The following is a 22,752-nucleotide window of genomic DNA, read 5'->3' on the forward strand; positions in this document are numbered from 1 at the left end:
CATATCAGTGATATGGCCAGTCATCATATTCCTTTGATTCTGAAGTAGGAAGATCATCCCTGTTTTACAGATGGGGAAACTGAGGACCATGAAGATCAAACACGGCGTTTTCGCTCACAGTGACTCAATAGGACTCCTCAAGCTGCTGCTCCCTGAATAGCTGAGATTTACACTAAACCTCTTATTTAAAAAATTGGCAACGTTTGAGCTATAAAACATAAGCCTCCTATTTCCATAGCTTAATGAAAACATCTCCCACACACTGTAATACATCTTATTCTTCTGCATAGCAGAGCACTCAGTGTGGGGGGGCTGTGTGTGCATGACATTCAAAGTACAGGCCTCCCCACCCCCCTGGAGACAACGGTGAGCAACGTTGCTCAGACCCGAGCCCCTGTTTCCTGCACTTGGCTTCAGGTTTTAATTATCGGCTGGTAATTAAGGGTTCTTTCTTTGTGAAAAATAATTTCCCGTAGGTTGGGAGCCAGCAGGGTTACCGTGGTTGAGAAGCTTATCTTATTTCTACGTCAGAGATTCTCTCTGCCTTGGCCACGCAGGATGGAAAATTCTGTTTTGCCCGAAGCTCCAGACTGCTCAGATGTAAGGAGGTCAGGATTCCCAGTGCAGACTCTGAGATGAAGACTTGTGGGCAAGTGATTTATTAAAGATGTGCTCCCAGGGGAAATCAGTGAAGGAGCCAGGGAGGCTGCCCGGAACAGGGAGGAAGCCAAGCCAGGGTGTGATTTCGGGTGAGTCCGGCAGGGGGCCCTGGAGGGCTGGTTACAGCCCAGAGGTTTCCCAGCCTGAGACAAGGCTTTCACGCTCCCACAGCCAGCCAAGGGTTAACGGGTGCCAAGACAGGGTGGACGTTCCCAGTCTCATCAGGTCTCCACGCGTGTGGGGCAGAGCAGTTTCCAGGAGCCCTAGGGCAACCCTCCAAAAGAGCAACAGGTGCTGGGAGCTGGAGGCAAAACCAGACCAATGCCAGGGTGGGCACGGAAATCAGGTTCAAGGGGTTGGAGAGGCAGACGTTGCTCCCAAGGGCTCGCTTTGGTGGCTGAATGAGGGGTAGTAGTGGCAGAGGGTGGGTTGAGAGGACTTGGCAGGGGAAGGTTGTGCTGAGAGGGGCCGAGGGGCTTGAAGCTCCTGCAGAGGGACCCACAGGTGCTTCCCCGCCAGGGCCAGGTTTGGTTGAGTTTCTCATGAACAAAAGCATTGGAAAATATTATCTTAGTCTTTAAGACACTCACATTTAGTTGAAGAGACTCTGTCACTGACCTTTAGGGAATTTGGGGATAAGAAAATGATTTTAATGGGTTACTTTTAGTCTAGGCTTCTCGGTAGAAACAACGCTCCAGATGAAAACCCAATTATAATCCAATGACCCTTTGCTCAGTATCATATAGATCAAGCTTCTAGATGAGTTCCTATGCTGTATCGACCCAAGAAAACATTCTTTAAATGCATTTAAGTATCTTCCCACCTCTAAAATTTAGGGCCAACTTGCTTGTTCTTGTTGCTGTTTTCCCATAGTGGGCAGTGTTTTTCCTTCCAGGACAGGACTGGGCATGTCATGATGTAATGATATCACGTCATACTTACTTTGTGCCTCCCCCACTGAACTCTGAGCTTCCCAAGGGCAGGGACCAGATTTTTCACACTTTATAGTCCAGGCCCCTAGCACAATATCTTGAACACAGTAGAAACTCAATACATTTCTCTTAACTTTTGACTAGGTTCAATGGAAGAAAACTAGTCAACTGAGCGATGTGGAAAGATCTATTAACAAGATTTTTTTCCCCTTTGCTTTCGTCTGCAGTTGTAAGTCTAGGTCCAAATAAGTAGCTTCTTTTCAGTTAATCAAGATTCTATTTTCTCCTGTTTCTATGTCAAAGTACGTTCCTGTAAAAATAGACAGATTCCTCTAGTACATGGGTTGAGTCAGATCACAGTCATTTGACTGATGGTCTGTCCAAATGATTGAAAAAAATTTCTTACCCCCAATATTCAGTCTAGCCTCCTGGTGATCAAGTGCTCACTGTGATCTGGCCAGCATTAATGAGTACATCAAAAAATGCCGGCTCCTTTCAACAAGACACAAAGGTTGTTTAAACCTTGGTTTCATATGCAATATTAATGTACTTATTTAAATATTAATCAGCCTAAAAGCCTGAAGTGATGCATGCAATCAATACTTCACAGCATCTGAGTCACTCAGGGCTGAGGCCTGGCCCATGCCCAGCAGCCACCCTTTCATCATGGCGGCCGTCTGCCACGTGGAGCTCAAAGGCCCCTCTTCAAAGCCAGTCACCAGCCAGGAACCCATCAAAAGAATGGAAAAGTGTGGGTCCTTGTGGGCTTTTTTCTTTTCCAAGAACTTCTGTTGGTGAAATAACAGCCCTGGAGCATAAATGATGTTCCAAATTTTGAACTGAACCAAAGAGCGTAATTCATCTTTTCCCATCTGGGAACTTAATTGTATTTCCCCCAACCTGAGGAGTTCTAGACATTACAGAAAAGAAAGAGCTCTTGGTTATCTCTAGGCGGTTTTATCCACAATGAGAATCACATTCTCTTCAGGCCTTCAGCCATGGGGGCCTCAGTTAGTTCCGGGGTCTTCTATCCCCTCACTGGCAACACGCATTATGGGGAATGGGGTGGTGGCATCTACCTGGAGACGGTTGACAGCTGGGAGTCAGAGGAAGCTCTGTATGCCAGCATTTCCCATCACCACTGAGAGAGGCCCATCATGTGATTTAGCCCCTGATTTCATTTGCAAAGTATGAATGATTAATTGATATGCAATGCAATTTAACAAATATTTATTAAACGCCTGCTCGGCACTGTGCTAAACGTTAAGAAGGACACAAAATTTAAAAGTTACTCACTGTTGAAGATGGGCGAGTGCAGCACACAGGAACTGATGGAAGAGCAGCTTTCCAAGTCTTGGCAAAAAAACAAGCTGACAATAGAAATCTATCTTTACATTTTTAAGAAAGGGGCAGAGGGGGTGTCAGCGGAGGTCCATCACTTTTTTTGCCCCCCTTCACCCTGATAGATTTTCTGCTGTAAGTAGAACTCTTAGTGAAAAAGAGGGGAGCCCTGCTCTAGGAGTCCCCATAAACATGTACTGTAATTCTTTGTATATAGAAAAAAAATTACCACAAATTTTAACTTTACTCTTAAAAAAAAAAAAAGTTACTCACTTCCCTACACAGAGCTTGTGATCTAGTTGTGATAGAGTCACACGTTTTAGGGGAACAGCATTGTAGAATGAATAAAGGAATGACTGAATGAACGAGCAAGGTAAGTGCCGAAATGAATGATGAAGTTAGTCATCAGAATCTGGGAATGCTGTCAAAGAAATACCTGTGATGACCTCTATTCCTAGAGGTTTTGTTTCAGTAGGTCTGGGGTGCGGCCAGAGAAATCTATATTCTCCTTAGGCTGGGATGGGCCTCAATTACCATGAGAGGGCCCGGAAGAGGGTCCAGTGTGGGTGACTGTAACAATTGCCGCCTCAAAACCATCACGATGTGTGAGCGCCATGTAACAGCAAGCATGTGTATCACTCATGAGTCTGCAGTTCGGCCGGGAGCGAGGTGACCTAGGCTAGGCGCACGTGGGCAGCTCTGCGGAGCTGGGCAGTGCCTGCTTGCTGCCGGGGGTTGCCTGGGGTTCAGCTGATTTTGGGGGGGCTCGGCTAGGCTGCTCAGCTTCTTCCTGCCGTTCTGTAGGTGGATGCGGGGGGCAGCGCTCTAGGCTTTGGCAGCTGGGGGAGCACTTCCCCACAAGCCTGTCATCGCCCCCCCGGGTCCCTGCAGGCCAGCCCAGGCTTGCTCTTCTAATGGTGATGGCAGAAGCCTAGGAAGGCATGCAGGACCCCACAAGGCCGCTTACGGCCTCTGACCTGGCCCACTGACACTTCTGTATTATTCTATTGCTTTAGAAAAGTCACAAGGCCCAGCCCAAAGTCAAGGGCTGGGAAATACACTTCACCCTTTAGAGGGAGGTTCTGTGGAGCCCCATAGCAGAAGCTGAGAGAAGGTTGGGGAGTGGAGTCCAGGCAATCTTCCACATTTGCTGCGTCCAAGAATTTGTGGAAAAACTTCAGGAAGAGCACGTGAACCCGCACAGATTCTCAGCACAAGATCTTGGAGCTGCTCAGAGGGTGACCCACAGTTTCCAAGCTAAAAGGTGGAGGCCCGAGTGTGAGAAGGGCCAGGACTCCCTGCGTCAGGGCAGGAGCCTGGGCTCCGCCCTGTGACCACTTAGGCGTCAGGAGAGGTCGTTTCTCTGGCCTCGTTTCTCTGGCCTCGAGGAAACCTCATTTGGAAAAATTACTGTTGTACAATTCCTCACCCACCTAGGGGATGAATATCCGTGAATATCCTTTTAGTTCAAAGGTCTGTGACAGAGAAAAACAGATCAGAAATTCTCTCTCTGGGCCTCCTCCTTCCTTCTATCCTGGCTGCAGGCAATCGCTTCTCTCTCCCTGTTCCTTCTGTTTGCTTCGCTGCTCTTTTTCAGATCAATCTTTTATTTTTCAAATAGATCTTTGAGATTGACTTTGGTAACCTCCACCTTCACCCTCTGCTTTTCCTAGTCTCACAATCTTATGCTTAGTCTGGGGGTGCCCTTTATTCTCTTTTGATAACGCTGAGGTCGCTGGGCGTGCCCTGAGCAATTGCACCGCTTTCTGGAGGCGTGTCCCTGCTTCTCCATCGGGACAGGCTGGCTTCGTGTCATCTCAACTCTTTCGAGAAGGAAATGGATTTTTATTGAGCATCTAGTATCTGCCAGGTGCTGTACACACGGTATCTCAGCGATACCCCACAACACACCTGATAACTCTTTTGGCCCACTTCACAAACGAGGAGATTGAATTTCAAAGAGGTTTAACAGGTGAGTCTAAGGTTACACATCTTAGACTCAGGCAGCCGGGAGTCACACTCAGGTTTCACTGAGTTTCAGGTTTCACCGCTTTCCAAGGGTCAGCACGGCCACCCTGCCTGACCCTACTCTGCGTGGACGGCGGGCAGGCCAGGAGAGCTGGCTCGTGCTTGCTGGGGTCTCCTCCTAAGTAAGCTACTTGCCTCTGAGAAAACCCTCACCCCAGTGGGAAGGCTCTCTCTGGATTTTACAGAACCACTAGCCATCTCTTCACCTCCTTAGCTCCAGCAGCAAAGCATCTCAAAGGATCCTGCTTTTGGAGCAGAGCAGGAGATACTCAGCTTCAGCCGCCCCCATGCTCTGAAAGCGGCCGCCTCACCCACACTTGCATGTTCTTGAATAGAAGTCTCCCTCTATTCTGCAGGCCTGAAAGGACCCCAGGCTTGGACCTGTACCGTGACCGTGGGCCCGTGATCATTGCTGCACGGGGGCCACACAGCACAAAGACAGCCACCTCCCGGCCTGCCCACCCCTCACCTGCAAGCCACGCCCCACACTTGTGTCCTGACTGACCTCAGGCTCCTCTGGAGAACACCTGTGTCTGGTTTCTCTTCCTCTGGGGCTCGGCCACGGCAGGCCCAATGCACAGCCATCTGACTGAGCTGGAGCAAATATCCAGAGAGGACGGGGTAAAGGAATCCCAGTTTCAAGTTGGTCTAAAATAGGGTCTTGGCTAAGACTCATTTCATGTTATTACTATTGAGATGAAGAGAGGTGAATGTATTTATTTGGAATAGTGAATATTTACCAGTGAGACTGGGTTCCTCAGATTAAATTCAATCATAGAACAATAGAGTAACAATAAAAGTGGCCATTATTATCCTTTGCTCCTAACTCAACAGATACAGGCTAGATTTGTTGAATTAAATGAACACTAATGACTTACATTTATACATTGATTTACAGTTTTCAGAGGATTAAAATTCTCAGTTTAAATAGAAAGAACACTGGACGACCAGCCTACCTTGAGTCTTTTCTTTTAATATACAGAATAAACAAGCTTTGAAATTAATTCTGTTTTGGGAAACATTTCACCTGGTTTGATTATGAAGAAGTTTTTGTCATATTTGTCTAAGAACCTCTGATACGGTTTTTACTTCTCACTGAGCACATTTCTGTTTATTTTAATCTTTAATATATTTCCAAGGCATCCTCCCTCTGGCAGACGTTGCCTGGACCCAGCCTTATGCCTCTTTCTGTCATCTCTGCGTCCTTGGTGGGCTCCAGTTGCCTGTACCCACTTCTGTTTGCCGAGGGCGTTTCCCAAGACAGTGGGAAAGTAGGAGCAGCTGGGATGTTAACATCCCCTGTGACCAACCCTCAACCAATGACTGATAGGAGTTGCTATATAAATACCCCAGCTTCCCGGGTATCCCATCCAGTGGGATAACGCTGGTGTACATCTTCTGCGTCATCTCACAGATGCCCCAGTGGGATTCCAGCCACTCACCATAGTGACTTGTTTGAAATGCACCCCTTACTGGCTGCCTTCCCTTCCCCATCTCGCTCTCCCTTCCTCTGACCTTCCTTCCATATAAACTAGTTGCCCTGAAACCCTTGTCTTGGGTCTGCTTCTGCAGGAACCCAAACACAGACCTCCCCAAAGTGCATTCCACTGGAAGGGCACGGGGCTAGTTCTCACATCCAAGCCAGTAAGTCACCTAACAAGGTGTGAAGCTGCCTGTTAATCCTTTGCTCAAACAATTTTCGAGTTTATCACCATCCACTGATTTCATTGCCCTCCTGGGCAGGTCTACTCCACTTGCCATGCTCATTCTGTTAATTATAGTGTAAAAATTTTAATTAAAAATAAAGAAGATAAATCTGGTTAGTAGCTTCAAAGCTGTCATTCTCAGCTCTTCACAGAATGAGGGAGAGCTGTGACTAGCGAAAACTAGCTGCTTCAGGTTCTCTGCTGAGGAATTAGGGATGAGCTATTTCAGTGTTCAGTTTTCTCACCTATACCAAAGACATAGGACATTTTCAAAGTCATGTGTAATTAGATACAATTGGTTTGTAAAGTTCCAAGGGTTTTGATAATTGCTGAAGACTCAGACCTTCCTTTGGATGGAAGTTGTCAAACTGTGCAGTTTTGTCCAGAGCTCACATTTTCTGGTCAATTCTTAGATGTCATCTAGTTTAAGTCATCTCCTCAACATCCCCACCAAAAGGCCATCAACTCTCCTCGTAAACATTTTCCGATAAGGAGAACCCATTACTTCCTGGGAGAGCTAATTCTTTTAATTTATTCCTTAATCGTTAGATAGTTCTTCCTTTAACTGAACTAAAATCTTCCTCCCGCAATGGTCACCTGTTGGTGGGAATTTTCATGGGAGAAATTACTGAACAAGTTAAATGTCTCATCCATCATGGAGAACTGGAAATATTTGAAAACATATTTAATGTGCTTCTTAAGTTGTGTTTTTTCCAGTTCTTTCCACTCTCCTAAGCATGTTGTGGTTTGGAGACCTCTACCACCCTTGTCACTGTCTCTCACACTCCCTCTAAGAGTGAGACTCCCATTAGAAGTGACCTAGTTGTCCAAGAATTGGGGATTGGAAAGTTTAAGTAAATTACCACATGAGGCAATACTATATAGCCCTTATAATCATGTTTTGAAGATTATTTAATAATATAAAAATGTTCATGACATATCACATGGAAGGGGGTACTATATATGCAACAAGAGCCCAATTTTATTAAAAATATATGCATAGAAATGAAGTCGAAAATATGTTAAAGTATTAAGAACGGTGATATAGCTAGTTTTGAATCTGTTTTATGTTTTCCTACATTTTCTATAGAGGACATTTATTTTTTTACTTTGGTCAGCAGTGACTTATTTTATTTTGTTTTTATTGGAGTCTAGTTGCTTTACAATGTTGTGTTAGTTTCTGCCGTACAGCAAAGTGAATCAGCCACACGTATACACATATCCCCTCCCTCTTGGGTATTTTTTAATTAGAAAAGAAGTTTTTTGGAAAGAAACAAAGGGGATAAAAAGGAAAGCAGAAAAGCACACTCACAGAACCCATAGGGTTTGGGGTATGTTCTGCTGTGGCAGAATTGGGTGGAGCTGGCGCGTCTCAATGGGTATCTTTCCCTTTCCAATTTCAGATTAGAGTTTCTGGCAGATGAATCCCACTGTCGACTGGCATCGTACCTGCAGTTCATCAGAGCCCCAGAGGATTTTTCTCCCACTTGAATCACTATCTCTTTTTAATCCGGTGACTGGTGTCAGGGGCAGCTGTCACGGAAACCCCTGGGCTGGCCAGGGATGCCCAGGTCAGTGTCCATGTAAGTGGCCTTCGAAGGAGGGAGGCCGTGCGCTGCCCACCTTCCAGCCTGACTGGCAGCCACCCCACCTTGAAGTCTTAGAAGCTGTAAGAGGAGCAACGCTGGTTTGCAAAAGTGAGCAGACCCTTATTTGGCTTCCCCAAGAGGCGCTGGCCTGGGGGACGGTGGGAACCCTGTGCAGCCGCAGCTCAGCTGGGAAGGAGACTGGAAATGCCTCGCGTGCAGGGCAGCCCTGAGGTCGAACCTGCCCCCTCCAGGCTGTTGCTCCTGCCATTTCTCCATGAGGAAGGGCCCCTGGGTATCAGAACCTTGGAGAAAATGAGGCACGTGCATCTCTCAACCTCCCCATTGGAGAACTCTCCAAGGTCCTGCAGTTACTGGGGAGGCTGGGAAAGGCAGGGCTTTGGAGGGGACAGACAAGGCCCTGCGTGGGGCAGTGCCTCTAAGGAAGCAAAGGAACCTCGAGGCGGGCAGCCCCATGTACCAGCAGTGGGGCAGGGGGTCAGAGAGGAAGAGAGAATGCTGTCCCTAGACTCTGCAGATGGTCGTTGAGGCAGAATCTGCAACTCCTAGGTGGTTCTTCCCTGCCTTATCTACCAGAGTGGATTCTCATCTCGGGGAGCAGAGCTTTGGATTGTCTTCTGTCATTTCTCTCTGGAGGCACCTTGGTTGCACTAGGCCCAGTGTATACTCTCCCAGGTTTGTAAGACCCGTGCAGGAAATAGAAACCCAGCACCTTGGTGCTTTGCTTCCCAATTCCCAGTCCACTACACACATGGAAAATCTCCCTTCTCTTTTTGCAGTGTGGACACTCACACCTTCCAGGAAGAATGACCCAGAATTTTGATCCCCAAACACTTCTGCTTGTTAACCATCTTTCCTCCATTTAAATTCATGTTCTCCTAAATATGAGTCTTTTCAGCAAATAAATAACATTTTATAAAATACTTAGCCCTGGAAGTTACAGGAGAAATATAACTTAATAATAGTTTGGGTAATTTTAAGTGACTACCCCAATGCTTGAATAGTATACTCCCTGGGGTTAAAATAAAGCCATCGCTTATGTTTAAAAGCTTTGGAGATTTTATCGGGAAATCAGCAGGTGACTTGCTGGGTCAAAAGTCAGAGCATGGGGTACCAGCCCAATAGCATTTACTGTGATTCCCTGTTAATGTTTGTTATGTGTCAAGGGATACTAAATGCTCTACTCAGAGTCGTGGGGAAAGTCAGTGTGGAGTGCGCATCAGCACCGAAATAAGAAGAAGGTGGCATGCTTGACTTCACACAGCTACGGGTGCACTGTGAGTTCCTGCTCTTTTTGGCTTTTGCCATCGGTTTTGTCCAGCAAGAACCCAAAGGGCTCATTCCCACCCACCATTCAACATCCTCAGCTGGAGCTGATTTTAAACCTTGCCAAGGCTCTCTCTTCCCTCTCCCTGTACCTTTGTTCTCAGCACTTTGTTCTTTCAGATCTCAAGCTTCCTTCTTTTCTTCTGGTGAAGTCACTCACCCCTGCCTGCCGCCAGGCCCCATGCCTCGTCTGTCTTTGGCCTGAGCTGTGGCTCTTATAAGACGGGCAGTCTGGGGTGCATGCGCGTGCAGGCATGTGTGTGCGTCTGTGCGAGTTCCCACTATGAGGGGCACCAAAACACTTAGGACACACGCGTTTCCCCACACAGGGCAGCTTGCACTTACATAGTTTGAGGCCAGGTCCGGGTGGAGATAGTCGATCCCTGCGAAAAGACAAGAGCACAGGAACAATAGGTTAATACCTGCCACGTATCCTCAGGAAAGCTGCTCGAGAAGGCGCGCTCCTTATGTGCTGGCGCCAGGAGATGTGTGGGGGGGAGGTGAGCGCTGGGCCCCAGCTTCGAGTTTCCACCCCCGGGGGAGGGTGCTGCCCCGCCCACGTGGAGAGCCAGCGGCCACCAGATGTGTCAGAGGAGGGAAGCCAGTTAGAGCTTGAGGCCCCAGGATAACACTTCTGACATAAATGCCAGCTTAGTGACCCTAAGACGGATCGCTCAACAGAGAACTGATCTAAGAGAGATTTGTGGAAATCCTGACATTTCTAAAGCATCAACTGGCATTTCTTCTGAAATGAAACCGGTTCTGGGGAGGAAAAGTGATTATTATTTAACGGAGCCCGGACAGCAATGGATTAGGAGAGCGTTGCCTGGCACGGAAACCAGAGGAACACGGCTCGGCGAGAAAAGCCATTAGGCAAAGGGCAAGTGATTTCCCACGAGGTGTCCTGGGTGGGAGCTGGTTCTTGTCTCTGCAGAAGGCTTTCCAGGGAGCCTCCCAGCAGGAGTCCTGCACTTTCTCCTGGATGTGGCCCGTCTTGCTGTTGGTCCATGAGCACTGCTGGGTTCCATTAACTCGTGGATCTCAGAAAGCACTGTGAAACTTCAAAGGGCAAATTGCAAAGCTCTCATCCAGGTCTGCAGAGCCATATAATCATTGCAGCAGTGACATCAGAGAATCCAGCCCTCTCAGAAATCGGCTGGCTTCCTGTACTACCTAGCATCATGGTTATGAGTGTAGATTTTGGAGTCAGAGACTCGAGTTTTAATCACAACCACGCTGCCAACTGGCTGTGCGGCTTCAGGCAGGGTGCTTGGCCTCTCTGTGCTTGCTTTCTTCTCAACCTGGTAGGGGTGAGAACAGGGTGGTCCTATTATTCCAGTGGCATTAGTAACTCTATTGGGTTGCAATATTTGAAAGCCAGAAGCGTCATTAAGTCCCTATCATAGTGGTCACCTTCACTACATGCACACCAAGGCCAGGCCACATTATAGCTTTGTCCTGTGAAAAAGAGCTTGTATCCAAATGTATATTTCTTTTTTTTTTTTTGCGGTACGCAGCCCTCTCACTGTTGTGGCCTCTCCCATTGCGGAGCACAGGCTCCGGACGCGCAGGCTCAGGGGCCATGGCTCACGGGCCCAGCCGCTCCGCGGCATGCGGGATCCTCCCGGACCAGGGCACGAACCCGTGTCCTCTGCATCGGCAGGTGGGCTCCCAACCACTACGCCACCAGGGAAGCCCCAAATGTATATTTCTAAAAGGAAGTTTTCCTTTGTTTTTCCTGGTTACACAAGTAATTTCTGGACTGGGAGTCACTGTGCTGCTGATGTTTTCATGTTTTGACATCAGAAGCAATTGCTGTCCTCACGCTGCTTGTGAGACTATAGCCAGGCCCTTCCCCCTCACCATCCTCCTCTCCCCTCCCCAAAGCTGCAGGAGGACAGCGGTCAGAAGATTTAAAGGCTAATATTATAAAAGTTTTAGACCTTTGCTCTGGACCCTGATTCAGAGATGGTCAGTGTAGGCTGTGGGGTGGAGTTGGGGATAAGCACAGGCTACGAGACCAACAGATCAGTTCTGTCCAGGCTCAGACACTGTAATATTTGTGTGGCTTTGGCCATATAGCTTCTCTGAGCCTCAGCTTCCTCATCTTTGAAATGGGAATATTGTCTACCTCGCAAAGCAGTTTTCGAGGTTGGAGCCGGTTCATTGAAAGTGTTTAGCTTGCAGTAAACACTTAATAAATTACATTTCTAGCATCCTCATTAGTACCTTAATCCACCACATTTTTAGGGTTCTGTGGATGGTGCAGATGAGCAGAAATATTTGAAAAATCTACTTGGTTTTAGAGTGCTGTGTTGAAATTAAATTTTCCTATACGTTTGTGGAAACTGGTTACATTTTTTGAACTCATTATTAGGCAAAACATTTTATAATGTACAGATGAGTTTAAAAGATACAGAGAACACTTTTTTTTCTTAACAGGGAGTCAGTTTTTAAAACATGGCCTCAAGTTCTGATAATGCAAGTTATTTAGGAAAGGAATTTTCTAAGAGGCAGTAGTCTCTTCTCTGTGACGGGAAATATTAAAGCAAAGAGATAATTTGAAACCAGAAGGAAATCAGAATGAAAATAAGGTAAATTTAGCCTAATTAAAATAAAGGATCTTTGATTAGGTTAAGTGGAACACTGAATGTGAAGTTAGAACAGATACAGACTTTGATCTGAGGAAGAAAATATTATTGATAGATTAAGGATGATAGACATGACTCAGAAAAAATAATAATGAGCTAAGCATGAAAATAATAACCTGGCAATTAAATAGTATTTCAATATTTTTGTATATTTGATTATCTTTGAAGGTGGAAGTCACTGAATACATCTTCTTAATCAGTTTGTTTATTTTTCAGTTCTTGTATTATTAATGTATTCACTCTTATTTTCATTCACTGGTTTATTTTCAGCAATGAAAGCCAGGTGCTACGTAGGTCCTGGAAAAACACAATTTAGATACAGAACCTGAGCTGTCCAACCATCTAAGCCTCACAGTCTACAGGGGGCACGGACTCATCACCAGCCAATCAGAATGCCCACAAATGACAAATACTTGGTTATATTTTTGTTCATAAACCATTAGTATCTGTCATTAGTTTGAAAGTCTAACCTATAACAGTCCATATTCTCAGGAATCGCTGGCACCTCTGGAGACCTCAGGGAATCAGTGAGCTCCATGTACATATTCTTAGTTACAATGCTAATAGTTCAGTTGAGATGTATAACATCTCTGGACTCTAGCCTTCCGATGACCCCCACCCAGACAACACCTGACCTCAGCTGCATGACAGACCTCAAGTGAGAACTGCCCAGACTTTCTGAATTCCTGTGCCACAAATCTTATGAGCAAGAAAAATAGTTACTTTAAGCTGCTAAATATTGGAGTCACTTGTTACACAGCAATAATAACGGGGACAGACACCCTGCTGGACCTTCTGGGGCCTGCAGAGCCCAAGGTTAGGGGAGAAAACACCGCTTTTCAGCATATGACAGAGTTCTAAATCTCCTGGAAGGCTGTGGGTGACTGTCTGGCCCTGAAACTTGTACCTCTGCTTATAAGGATGAGGCCCCATCACAAAGTCTCACCAGGGAGGCAGAGCCACAGGGTGGGTTTCAAGCACTGAAGATGGTGGTGAAGATTAGGTTGGGCAATTTCTTCTCTCCCTAAACCTTAATTTCTTCATCTGCAAAATGTGGATAATAATAACACAAACCTTAGAGAATAATTATGACTGTTTCCAAATGTTAAGTGGAGCCTAGCACATAGTACTCACGAAACGCTAGTTTTTATTTTTACTTCAGCTTGAAAGCTCTCTCTGACCCTGCCCCACTGGCCTTCAATCTTACTTCCTTCACTCCATCAGCTAAAGGCCTTGACTCACGCCTTCACTGACCATCTTTGACCTCGATAGCCAGCGCCCGTCCTGGGGCTGGGTGACTCCTGTCTATCGCCGAGTCTCATCACGGCCACATCCTACTTTCCAGGTTAAGTTCCCAACACCAAACAATTCCATCACAACAAAAGGGATGAATCGTCATCATTAAGCAGGGTCCGTGCTGACATCAACATGCCCGGAATGTCAGAGCAGACCCTTCAGAAATTCTTTCTGCCCTTTTGGCAACAGTTAGCCATGGAGGTTCTTTCCCAGAGGTATGTAGGGTGTGGCAGTCACATTGGGTTGCACCTAACGAAAGCACCTACATGAAAGAGGTGAGCATCTATCAAATCATTGGATCTAGCAGAGGGGATGATGGCTGAGTTTTTGAGCTGGGCAACCAGAGAGGGGTGAACGAGTATTAAAACTGTGCTTGTCCACAAATCGAACCTTCCACACACAGATCACCAACTATTTCCCACACAAGACAGGCTTATAAAATATGACATTCATTTTGCTCTTAGGTCTCAGGGTCAGCATCCGTGTGTGTCTTTGACCTTGTTTTGGGGTGATGTCTTGCTGAGAGACTATCTGGGGAATGATTCCACACCATCCACGTGTGCAGGCAGCTGAGAGAGAAGATGCAGCCCTGATACTCCCAGCTCATCATCTCTGCTTCGCGTCTGTGGGTGTTTAGGCAGAAGTGCCCCACCACATGGTGAGAAGCTGTGCGTCTGGACTTGCCCTTGCTGTGGCCGCTTTTGCCCCAGATGCGCTCATCTTGCTGTTCAACGCTGGGTTTGGAGAATGGCTTAGTCGTCTTCTTTTCTTCAGTTATCCTACTGAAAAGCATGTGCGGGTTTCAAGATAGCCACAAATCCCTTGTCTCTCTCCACACCAGGAGGCAGGATCTATTGATATTTCTCCTCCCCTGGAATCTGGCTCTCAGACTGTTTATCCAGTGGCAAGGGGCAAAGCAATGCTTGCCCATCCCAGGTTCAGCCTTTGAGAGGACTGGCAGCTCCTGCTTCTTGTCTTAGGATGCCTGTTCTTGGGAGCCCTGAGCCGTCCGTAAGAAATCCAGCCACCTTGCTGGGGAGGCCACGAGGAGCTAGAGGGAGGCCGAGCCATTTTAGCACCCAGTTGAGACTCCAGTTGACACTGGCCCCAGCTTCCTTCTTAGCCCAACTGTATGAGAGACCCCAAAGCCAGACTGTCCCTCTGAGCCTGGTCCACCCACAGAACGCTGAGAGTTAGCAACAGGGTGTTTGTTTTAAGCCACTCAGTTTTGGGGTGGCTTGTTCTGCAGCAGTGGACGACCAAAACAATGGGGAAGTTAGGAGTACAATTGAGGGGCAGAGGGTGCACTTTTTTTTGAATCTCAGAGGCCACTAACTCAGCAGGAGAAACAACATCAAATAGGAAATCCTGCTGAGACTCTGTAGCGGGCTCGGCTTCTCAGGCCAGGAAATGTGGACCAGAGGCAGGCGACGCCCTCTCCTTAGCTCTCTTCAGAAGGGACGAAGAAAGGTCAGTCAAGGGGTCTGGAGTTAAAGAATCCCGAAACGGGCATCTCGGGGGCTGTTGGGGGTTCTGTGAGAGCACCGTGCCTCTCTGTGGCCACTTTTAAGGGTGCTTCTCTGGTCCCCCCACATCTGTGTGATGAAATGGTGATTACAGAGTATCCCAGGCAGGTTTCCCCCAAACCTACACGCATCTTTCTCCTGGGTGAGCTGGGCTCATCCACGGTGTTTTCTAAGCCAAAGCATTAGGAAGGAGAAACAGGTAAGCTCTCCACATTGGCACACGCGCGCAAACACACACACACACACAGACACACTCGTGAGAGCGCCTCTCTTCTTGTGAGAGCCCTGGCCACTGGAGAAAGCTTTTACATCCATTTCAAAACATCTCACACCTCAGAAAACACTGCGCATTGTTTTTATGTTAATATTTAATGAGCCCACACAAAGACAGTTCTGATTTTAAGCGCGCTGACTCTCCTTGTTTTCCCATCAATCCTGCTTCAAAGGCTTGCTTTAGAGAACATCGTGTTCTTTGAGGAGCTTGAGAAGAGAAAGGCTCCATTGTTTCATCTCTGTATAGACTTTATATGTAATTAGACCAGTAGTGCACAGTGGAGCTTTACGGAGGACCCAGACAGCTAACGACAGGCAAGAATACACCCGCGACGGGACGACGGAGGGCAGAGATGCTCCAGGATCTTGGCAGAGCCAAGGCATGTGCAGTTAGAAACACAGCGATTCATCAAACCCATTGGTTTTCATATCACAAACTATAAAAAAGAAAGCTCTGCTAAATCTCTGCTGGGCAGGCGTGTGGGATAGAATAACATATTGCAGGGGGCATATATAAAAAAATGTCATCAGTTTGCTTTACAACGACTCATTCTGAAAGTAGCAATAAAGTCAAGATTCCCCAAACCCCAATCCCGTTACTAAGAAGCTGTTGCGGGGATCTAGAGCCACACTGCCTGATGGAAATTTCTGGGATGATAGAAATGCAGTTCAATTGAATTGTCACTAGCGCCATGTGGTTATTGAGACCTTGAAGTGAAACGAATGTGATCGAGGAATTGAATTTTTAACTGTATTTAGCTTTAACTAATTTAAACTTAAATAGCCACATACTGCTAGTGGCTACCACGCTGGACAGTGTAGATCTAGAGAAATAGATGGTAAATATAAACAGAAGCCGCTTTTTTTGTTTGTTTGTTTTTTTGCGATACGCGGGTCTCTCACTGTTGTGGCCTCTCCCGTCGCGGAGCACAGGCTCCGGACGCGCAGGCTCAGTGGCCATGGCTCACGGGCCCAGCCACTCCGCGCCATGTGGGATCTTCCCGCACCGGGGCACGAACCCGTGTCCCCTGCATCGGCAGGCGGACTCTCAACCACTGCACCACCAGGGAAGCCCAGAAGCCGTTTTAAAGTAAGATATAAGCAGTGGCCCAATAAGAAATTACAGTTCAATGATGGTCAACTTTCATTAGTTCATTTAAATATTTTTAAACTTATTAATTCGATAAATATTTGTGAAGGGCATCCTCGAGCTTGAGGACCCCTGATGTGGAGAAAAGTGAGGATGTCGACACAGTATAGACGACCATGCCCAGCATCTGGCCATTCTGCCTCTAACTTGCATCTCCAAAACAATGAATCTTTTGTGTTCCAAAGGTGTGCAAAGACACACTTGCTTCCAGGTGATGTACAGCCTTTGAAATACTCACCATCGTCCATAATTCCAATGGTAACACCTTTCCCTGTGTATCCCAGCTCCCAGGCTTCTGCCACATTCAAGTCGAGGCCAGGAGTACCATCAGCTTGCCCGGTATTGATCTGGTTCAGGAATTCCAAAGCAGAGAATCTTATGAGTTTGGTGTAGGTGGTAAAGCACCTGTGTAAATGTTTACTTGCCACACTCCTCAGACACCTGGTATTCCAGGGCCAGATAAAGGGCAACATCTTCCATGAAACAGTGCTTTGGGGTGTTTTCCCATCCACCTCTTCTAGTCTTCTCCCTCCATTTTTTGGATATACACAAAATCAATGTTTTCTGTTTTACGGAAATATGCAAACACAGTTTCAATCTTCCTATCTCTTATGACTAGATCATTATCTTTAAACTCCTTAGAGCCAACATTGCAAGAAACCCTCCGCAATTTAGAATTAAATGCTTGCTCTTGTAGCTCTTTATTTATCCCTCACTTTCAGAATTTAGCGCATATTGTCTCAGATTATTCTTATTTGAATGTGATTTCCTCACTAAATAACAATATTCTTTACAAGAGGGAGCATGTTCTATTTATCTTTGTAATTTCAGTACCACCACACCAAGTCTTGCTTAAAAATATTTGTTGAACTGAATTAAAGAGAGTTGGCTCAGCTTTGGTGCATGTTCTAATGCAAAAAATAAAAATGCCTTCCCCCTAAAACATCAAAAAAGGAAGGAAAAAAAGGAAAATTCCATACAAATATGTTCACTACCCTCTTTTTACGCTTTTTTGTCCTGTGCAGATTTTCTCAAAGATAAATCATAAAAAAATAGCGAAGTCAGAGCTTGTACTGGTAGAAGCCCATAGTAATGAGCTGGCTGTTACCGTGTTGCTGAAACATTGTGTGAATGTCATTAGTTCTCTTTATAAAAATGACTGCTCTTCCCCTTCTAGGCACATGCGAAGATGGCACCTCTCCAACCCCTTGGAAGCTAGAACCACGTGACTGGTTTTGGGCATTGGAATGTGAGCTCATGAACCATTTGTCCCATCCAGGCAGGAGCTTTAAGAGCCAGAGTGTGATTTGCCCCTCCCCCTCGTTGAGATGCCGTGAAAGCAGGGGTTGGGATGCAGCTGAGATGGAGATGGGTCCCTGGGGATTACAGAGCATTGGCTGTGAAGCACGAGTGAGAAACAAGCTTTGATCCTGTTAATCCACTGTGATTTGGGGATTGTTTGTTATTGCAAGAAACGTAGCCTGATCCTAATACACATAAGCTCATTCAGTTATGCAGATTGGATTTGTAGAATTCCATGCCCCAAAGCGTAAAGCATAGTCAAGCTCTGAAACCCCAAGAGGGAAGTTGTGATGCATTCCTACAATGGGCAGTTTATAAATTATAAACATTGATAAATTAGTCACTCCTTTTCCTTCAATATGCCCCGCAGTTTGGGTTGGTTTGGAGACACTGAGCCCCTTTTAAACATAACCAACTCACCCAAATAGATCAAGAAGGACTGCTAGTGTGTGAGAAAATATTCACTTCACCAGGCAGATGGGGTTTCCATCGCTAGCACCGAGTCGGGTGCTATCAATACCTATCAGCTAGTACCGAGTGGGGTGTTAGCTGACATCCCACAGAATCATGAGGAAATAGAAACCCATCTTCTATCTGAAGTTCCAAGCTGAGAAACATCAGGAATGATACCGAGATGCTTACCAGATACCACTGCTTCGTAAAAAGAGGGTCGTTCATGTTGATGTAGATCTCGTTGATGTCTCTATACCCTCGCTTTTTTCGGTTGAACCCTTCCTGTTGCAAGGCCCTCTTTACCTGGAATGACAATACTGGCATGTTACCTGAACACCCCTCTTCTGGACTTCATTTCTACAAATTCAAATTCTATTTGTATAGAATGTGTTGGGTTTTTTTTTCCTCAGCAGAAACCAAGTTCATTTCATGCACATTCTTACTTTATGATTATTTTCCAAGATCATTTACTTCTGCTTGTGCTCAACAAAGAGGCCTTGGGGATGGCTCAAAGTGAGTGTCCTTAAAATAAGAAGGAGATGGAGAAAAGTATTCTCAAGGGAGATGAGGCGGTGGGGCATTAGTGAACTAAAGCAGTGAAGCACTTCTGTTAAGGAAAGGAATGTGGATTCATAAAGGGAAGCAGTGGAAATGGCACAGACTATCTTTCTGGAGGGCTTCCCAGCAACCATTTTGGGAATCGGCCAAAAACAAAACAAGAAAAACCTGCCTGACAAGCCAGCAAGCCCACAGCAAAGTTCTAGAAGGTAAGTGAGGGACCTTTGAAGATAAATTGATGCTGTCCTTGCAATGAGGACACTTCATTTTGGGACAGACAGAACCCCAAGCCCTTGGATGGAAATGAAACTTAGGAGCTGAATTAGGAGGCTCCTAGCAACAGCTGGGCTTTGTCCCAAACGGGAACCTTTCTTTCACTTGGGCAATACCTAGTTCATTATCCAACAGCTGTGGCTGAGCGTCTACACGCTCAAGGACTATGCAAATGGATAACAGGGTGTGTGCTGGGTGCTTTTAGTTTTTTTAAGTTATATTTTGCTTCTGAACATTCATTTCTCCTTCTGCCAGGACTCCCCAGTGCATTTGGGAGATTACCTCAAGCCCACAGGGTTCTGTGTTGGTGGGAGTGAAATTCAAGGCACCAGCCTCCTGAAGCCTCTCTCTGCCTCAGAGGTGCCTCAATGGGTGTCTCTCTTCTAGGGTATGAACCTTGGGAAAGTGATGTGAAGGCAGAAGGGACCCTTGGAGGCTATTTATCTCAGAGGCTCACTCACCAGGCTCTCCCCATAAAAGATCCTGGCCATCGTTCCCACAGCCCAGCCTGGAGCTCCCCCAAGACCAATGCATCAGCCTCCTACAGACTGTGAGCTCCACATCCCTTTCCAACAGATTCACTTTCGTTCACATGACCCAGAATTAATTTCTGTTGCTTGCACCCACAAACTCTGACATGGGATGAGGGAAAATAGAAGACTCCAAGTCAGGAACAAAGGGACCACAGATGTGGCCGATAACCCTCCCCTTCCTTGCTGCCCTGGAAGGCGGGGGAGGCTGTGGGAGAGTAGTTCCTCTCTACTTCCCTGCTCTACATGCAGATGCCGGAAGGCCCGGGGCTCATTTGCAGAAAAACTCTAAGTCTAGGAGAAATTCTACTTCTAGAGAAGTAGTGGGTATGGCATTTGCTCTGTGAGTTCTTTGAGGGGGATTCCAACAAGAGACATTCATTGTGGCAGAGTTAACCCCTGTCCCCTGAAAGAAATAGCAAAATAATTGGAAAAAATGGGATGGATGGTTATTTTTATAATGTCACAAATCTGGGCACAACTAATGTCCATCAAATGGAGATAACTTATGATGCAAATATACCTATCCATATATGTATGTGAGTGTGTATACACGTGTATCTTCTGAGAAGCAGAGGCCAAGAGGAGATTAAATGTGTAAGGATTTTGTTGGGAGAGAAAACACAAGGAAGTGATGCAAGTTTGACCCCATAAAGAAGAGAGTGAACAGGCAGAGTCCAAGTGTCCTCCACTGCCCGTCCACTGCCCCATCGTCTGAGGCAGGCTTGGCAAGCCTGCTGGGGATCAGAGGCAGCTGCTGGAGGAACCCTGAGCCTCTCAGGGTAGAACTGTGTCAGCACACTTGCATCTTCCATCCTTGGCTGGAGCAGCCGTGGAAAGTGTGGCCTGTGGTCAACAGAGTGCTGGCTTTCAGAGGATGGCAGCTAGGGTCCCTGAGGTCACAGGTCTACAAGGTGTAGTCTCACAGTTGCCACCATATATATGCGCATGTATATATGTTATATATATATATATGCTTATCTATGTGTGTGTGTGCATTCATTAATGTACAACATTTAAAATGTTGAAGTAAATGTAGCCCTTGTTGGAGCCCTGGCGGGGCCACCCCAAATTGTGCCTCAATGGCATATTGATTATCTATTAAAGTTACTTAAGAAATGGCCAATGCAAGAGGGACACTCTGACCCTCCTTCCTGCCTCCCTAGAAGCAGGAAATAAATCTCTCATAGGAAAGGTGCACTCCCTGCAACTGGAGGTAGAAGAACACCCTATCACCAGAGACAGGGAATTCAAAGCCAAGGAGCCTGTATAGACAAACCTTCTTACTTCTTTCATTCACTACCTCAAGCCCCAATTCTGTTTAGATTCTTCACTAAGTGGGCACCCAAAACCTGAATTTCTTCGTCCCGTCAATTTTTCCCAAATTTATTGTTTCTTTGTCTAAAAAGTATAAAAGCTTCTATGAGACCTGCGTGTGCATGAATTAAATTGTGTTTCTCTTTCTCCCGTTCATCTGTCTCATTTCTGTGTATTATTAGTCCAGCCATAAGAACTCAAGAGTCGTAGGGAGGAGATTCCCCGTCCTCTACATTCTCAACCTGTAAAGAACCACAGCATGCCCCCTCAAAACTTCCTGTTACTGTGGAAGCAAGTATTCAAGCACCTTGGGAAAGAAGGAGCCGGAGCTGGCCGTCCATCCTGAATTCGCAACTTCCCATTTCAGTCCCACAACCAAGTCTTTACCTGCTCTGCTCACAGATGGGAGCCTTGCCTGACTTCCCCAGAAGGGTCCCCATTATACTGGACTCATGTTGGAAAACTCCTCCACAAGTTGTTCCCAGCAGCGTAAGGACAGGAAGACTTATCTCAGATTCCATCTTTTCCAATAACAGTGGAGGAATGGCTATTACAATACCACTCCAAACTCAATTAGACCAAGTGCATTCTAACGAAAGGCTGTTTAAATTCATTTCCATAAAATTAATTTTTAATTCCATAAATTAGGCTTAATGGAAACCAGTGATGCTTTGGGATGTTGTGCTCCCTGGACAGCACCCTCCTTGCAACTCAGAAGCACCAAAGCGTGACTCAAGGGTCTGCCATTTTGCACCTCATGTTATTAAAAATCAGGAATCCTAAGACACTGCAGAGGGCTTTCTGAATCCTGTCCTCAATGAAGATCACAGTTACAATTCCAAGAGAGATGAACACCTTTAAGACACATATTTTTACTTGTTACACACAAAAAACTGGAGAAGAGTGTTCTCCTCCCACAATGATGCTATGTACTGCCATCAGTTGTTTTCATTTTTTTGGGTTCTTGTCCAACCCTAACTTGCATTTTAACCTAATTTTTACATAATAGTAATCATACTATAGATAAAATTGTGTATCCTTTCTTCATTAAGTGTCTAATCGTAGAAATTTTAATATGTTGCTACATAGCTCTCATCTTTTATTTTATTTTTTTGGCCGTGCAGCAGGTGGGGTCTTAGTTCCCTGAACAGGGGTAGAACCCACACCTCTTGCAGTGGAAGTGAGGAGACTTAACCACTGGACTGCCAGGGAAGTCCCTCTCATCTTTTAATTTTTAATGACTACCTAAATATTCCATAGAGGAATGTACCATAACTTACCCAACGAGTTTCCTCTTCCTGGTCATCTGGGTTTCTTTCTATTACAAGTGAAATTGCCAGGAGCTGAGGGATGAGGTTATAAACTGGTTTTAAAGGGCTCTGGGGAAGATTTCAGTGTTACAGTTCTATGTGTGATAAAGCTCTTAATGTCAAAGAAGTATTTCCAAGCATTTATAATCCTCCCTCACATTATAACTAAAAGGCCACTTTCATTCTCTTTTCTCTCTCCTCTGAATTGTGACCTTTCACAGACAATTCCTTTCACTACCGCTTAGATATAGTACCAATGACATGCATACAACTTAACCATAGCTTCTTGCCTTCTCAGAAAAAACAAAAAACAAAAGTAAAAACCATACAGCTAGCTTCAGTAGAATTCTCCCCCAAGTTGGCCCATTGACCTAAAATTTTTTTTTTTTTTTTGCTGTACGCGGGCCTCTCACTGTTGTGGCCTCTCCCGTTGCGGAGCACAGGCTCCAGACGTGCAAGTTCAGCAGCCATGGCTCACGGGCCCAGCCGCTCCGCAGCATGTGGGATCTTCCC

General features: G+C 46.0%; 1 protein-coding gene across 2 annotated transcripts in view; it reads right to left on the reverse strand.

Moving 5' to 3' along the window:
• Positions 1-22,752, reverse strand: part of PCSK2 (proprotein convertase subtilisin/kexin type 2) — a 213,885-nt gene that overhangs the window by 79,576 nt on the left and 111,557 nt on the right. For both annotated transcript variants that reach the window (XM_060123339.1, XM_060123338.1), the window contains 3 exons: positions 18,441-18,554; positions 16,735-16,843; positions 9,946-9,983 (listed from right to left, as the gene is read on the reverse strand). In XM_060123339.1, the coding sequence (XP_059979322.1) occupies positions 9,946-9,983; positions 16,735-16,843; positions 18,441-18,554 (261 nt within the window). The remainder of the gene's footprint in view (positions 1-9,945; positions 9,984-16,734; positions 16,844-18,440; positions 18,555-22,752) is intronic.

Source organism: Lagenorhynchus albirostris, chromosome 15 (assembly GCF_949774975.1).
Source record: "Lagenorhynchus albirostris chromosome 15, mLagAlb1.1, whole genome shotgun sequence".
NCBI classification, from domain to species: domain Eukaryota; kingdom Metazoa; phylum Chordata; class Mammalia; order Artiodactyla; family Delphinidae; genus Lagenorhynchus; species Lagenorhynchus albirostris.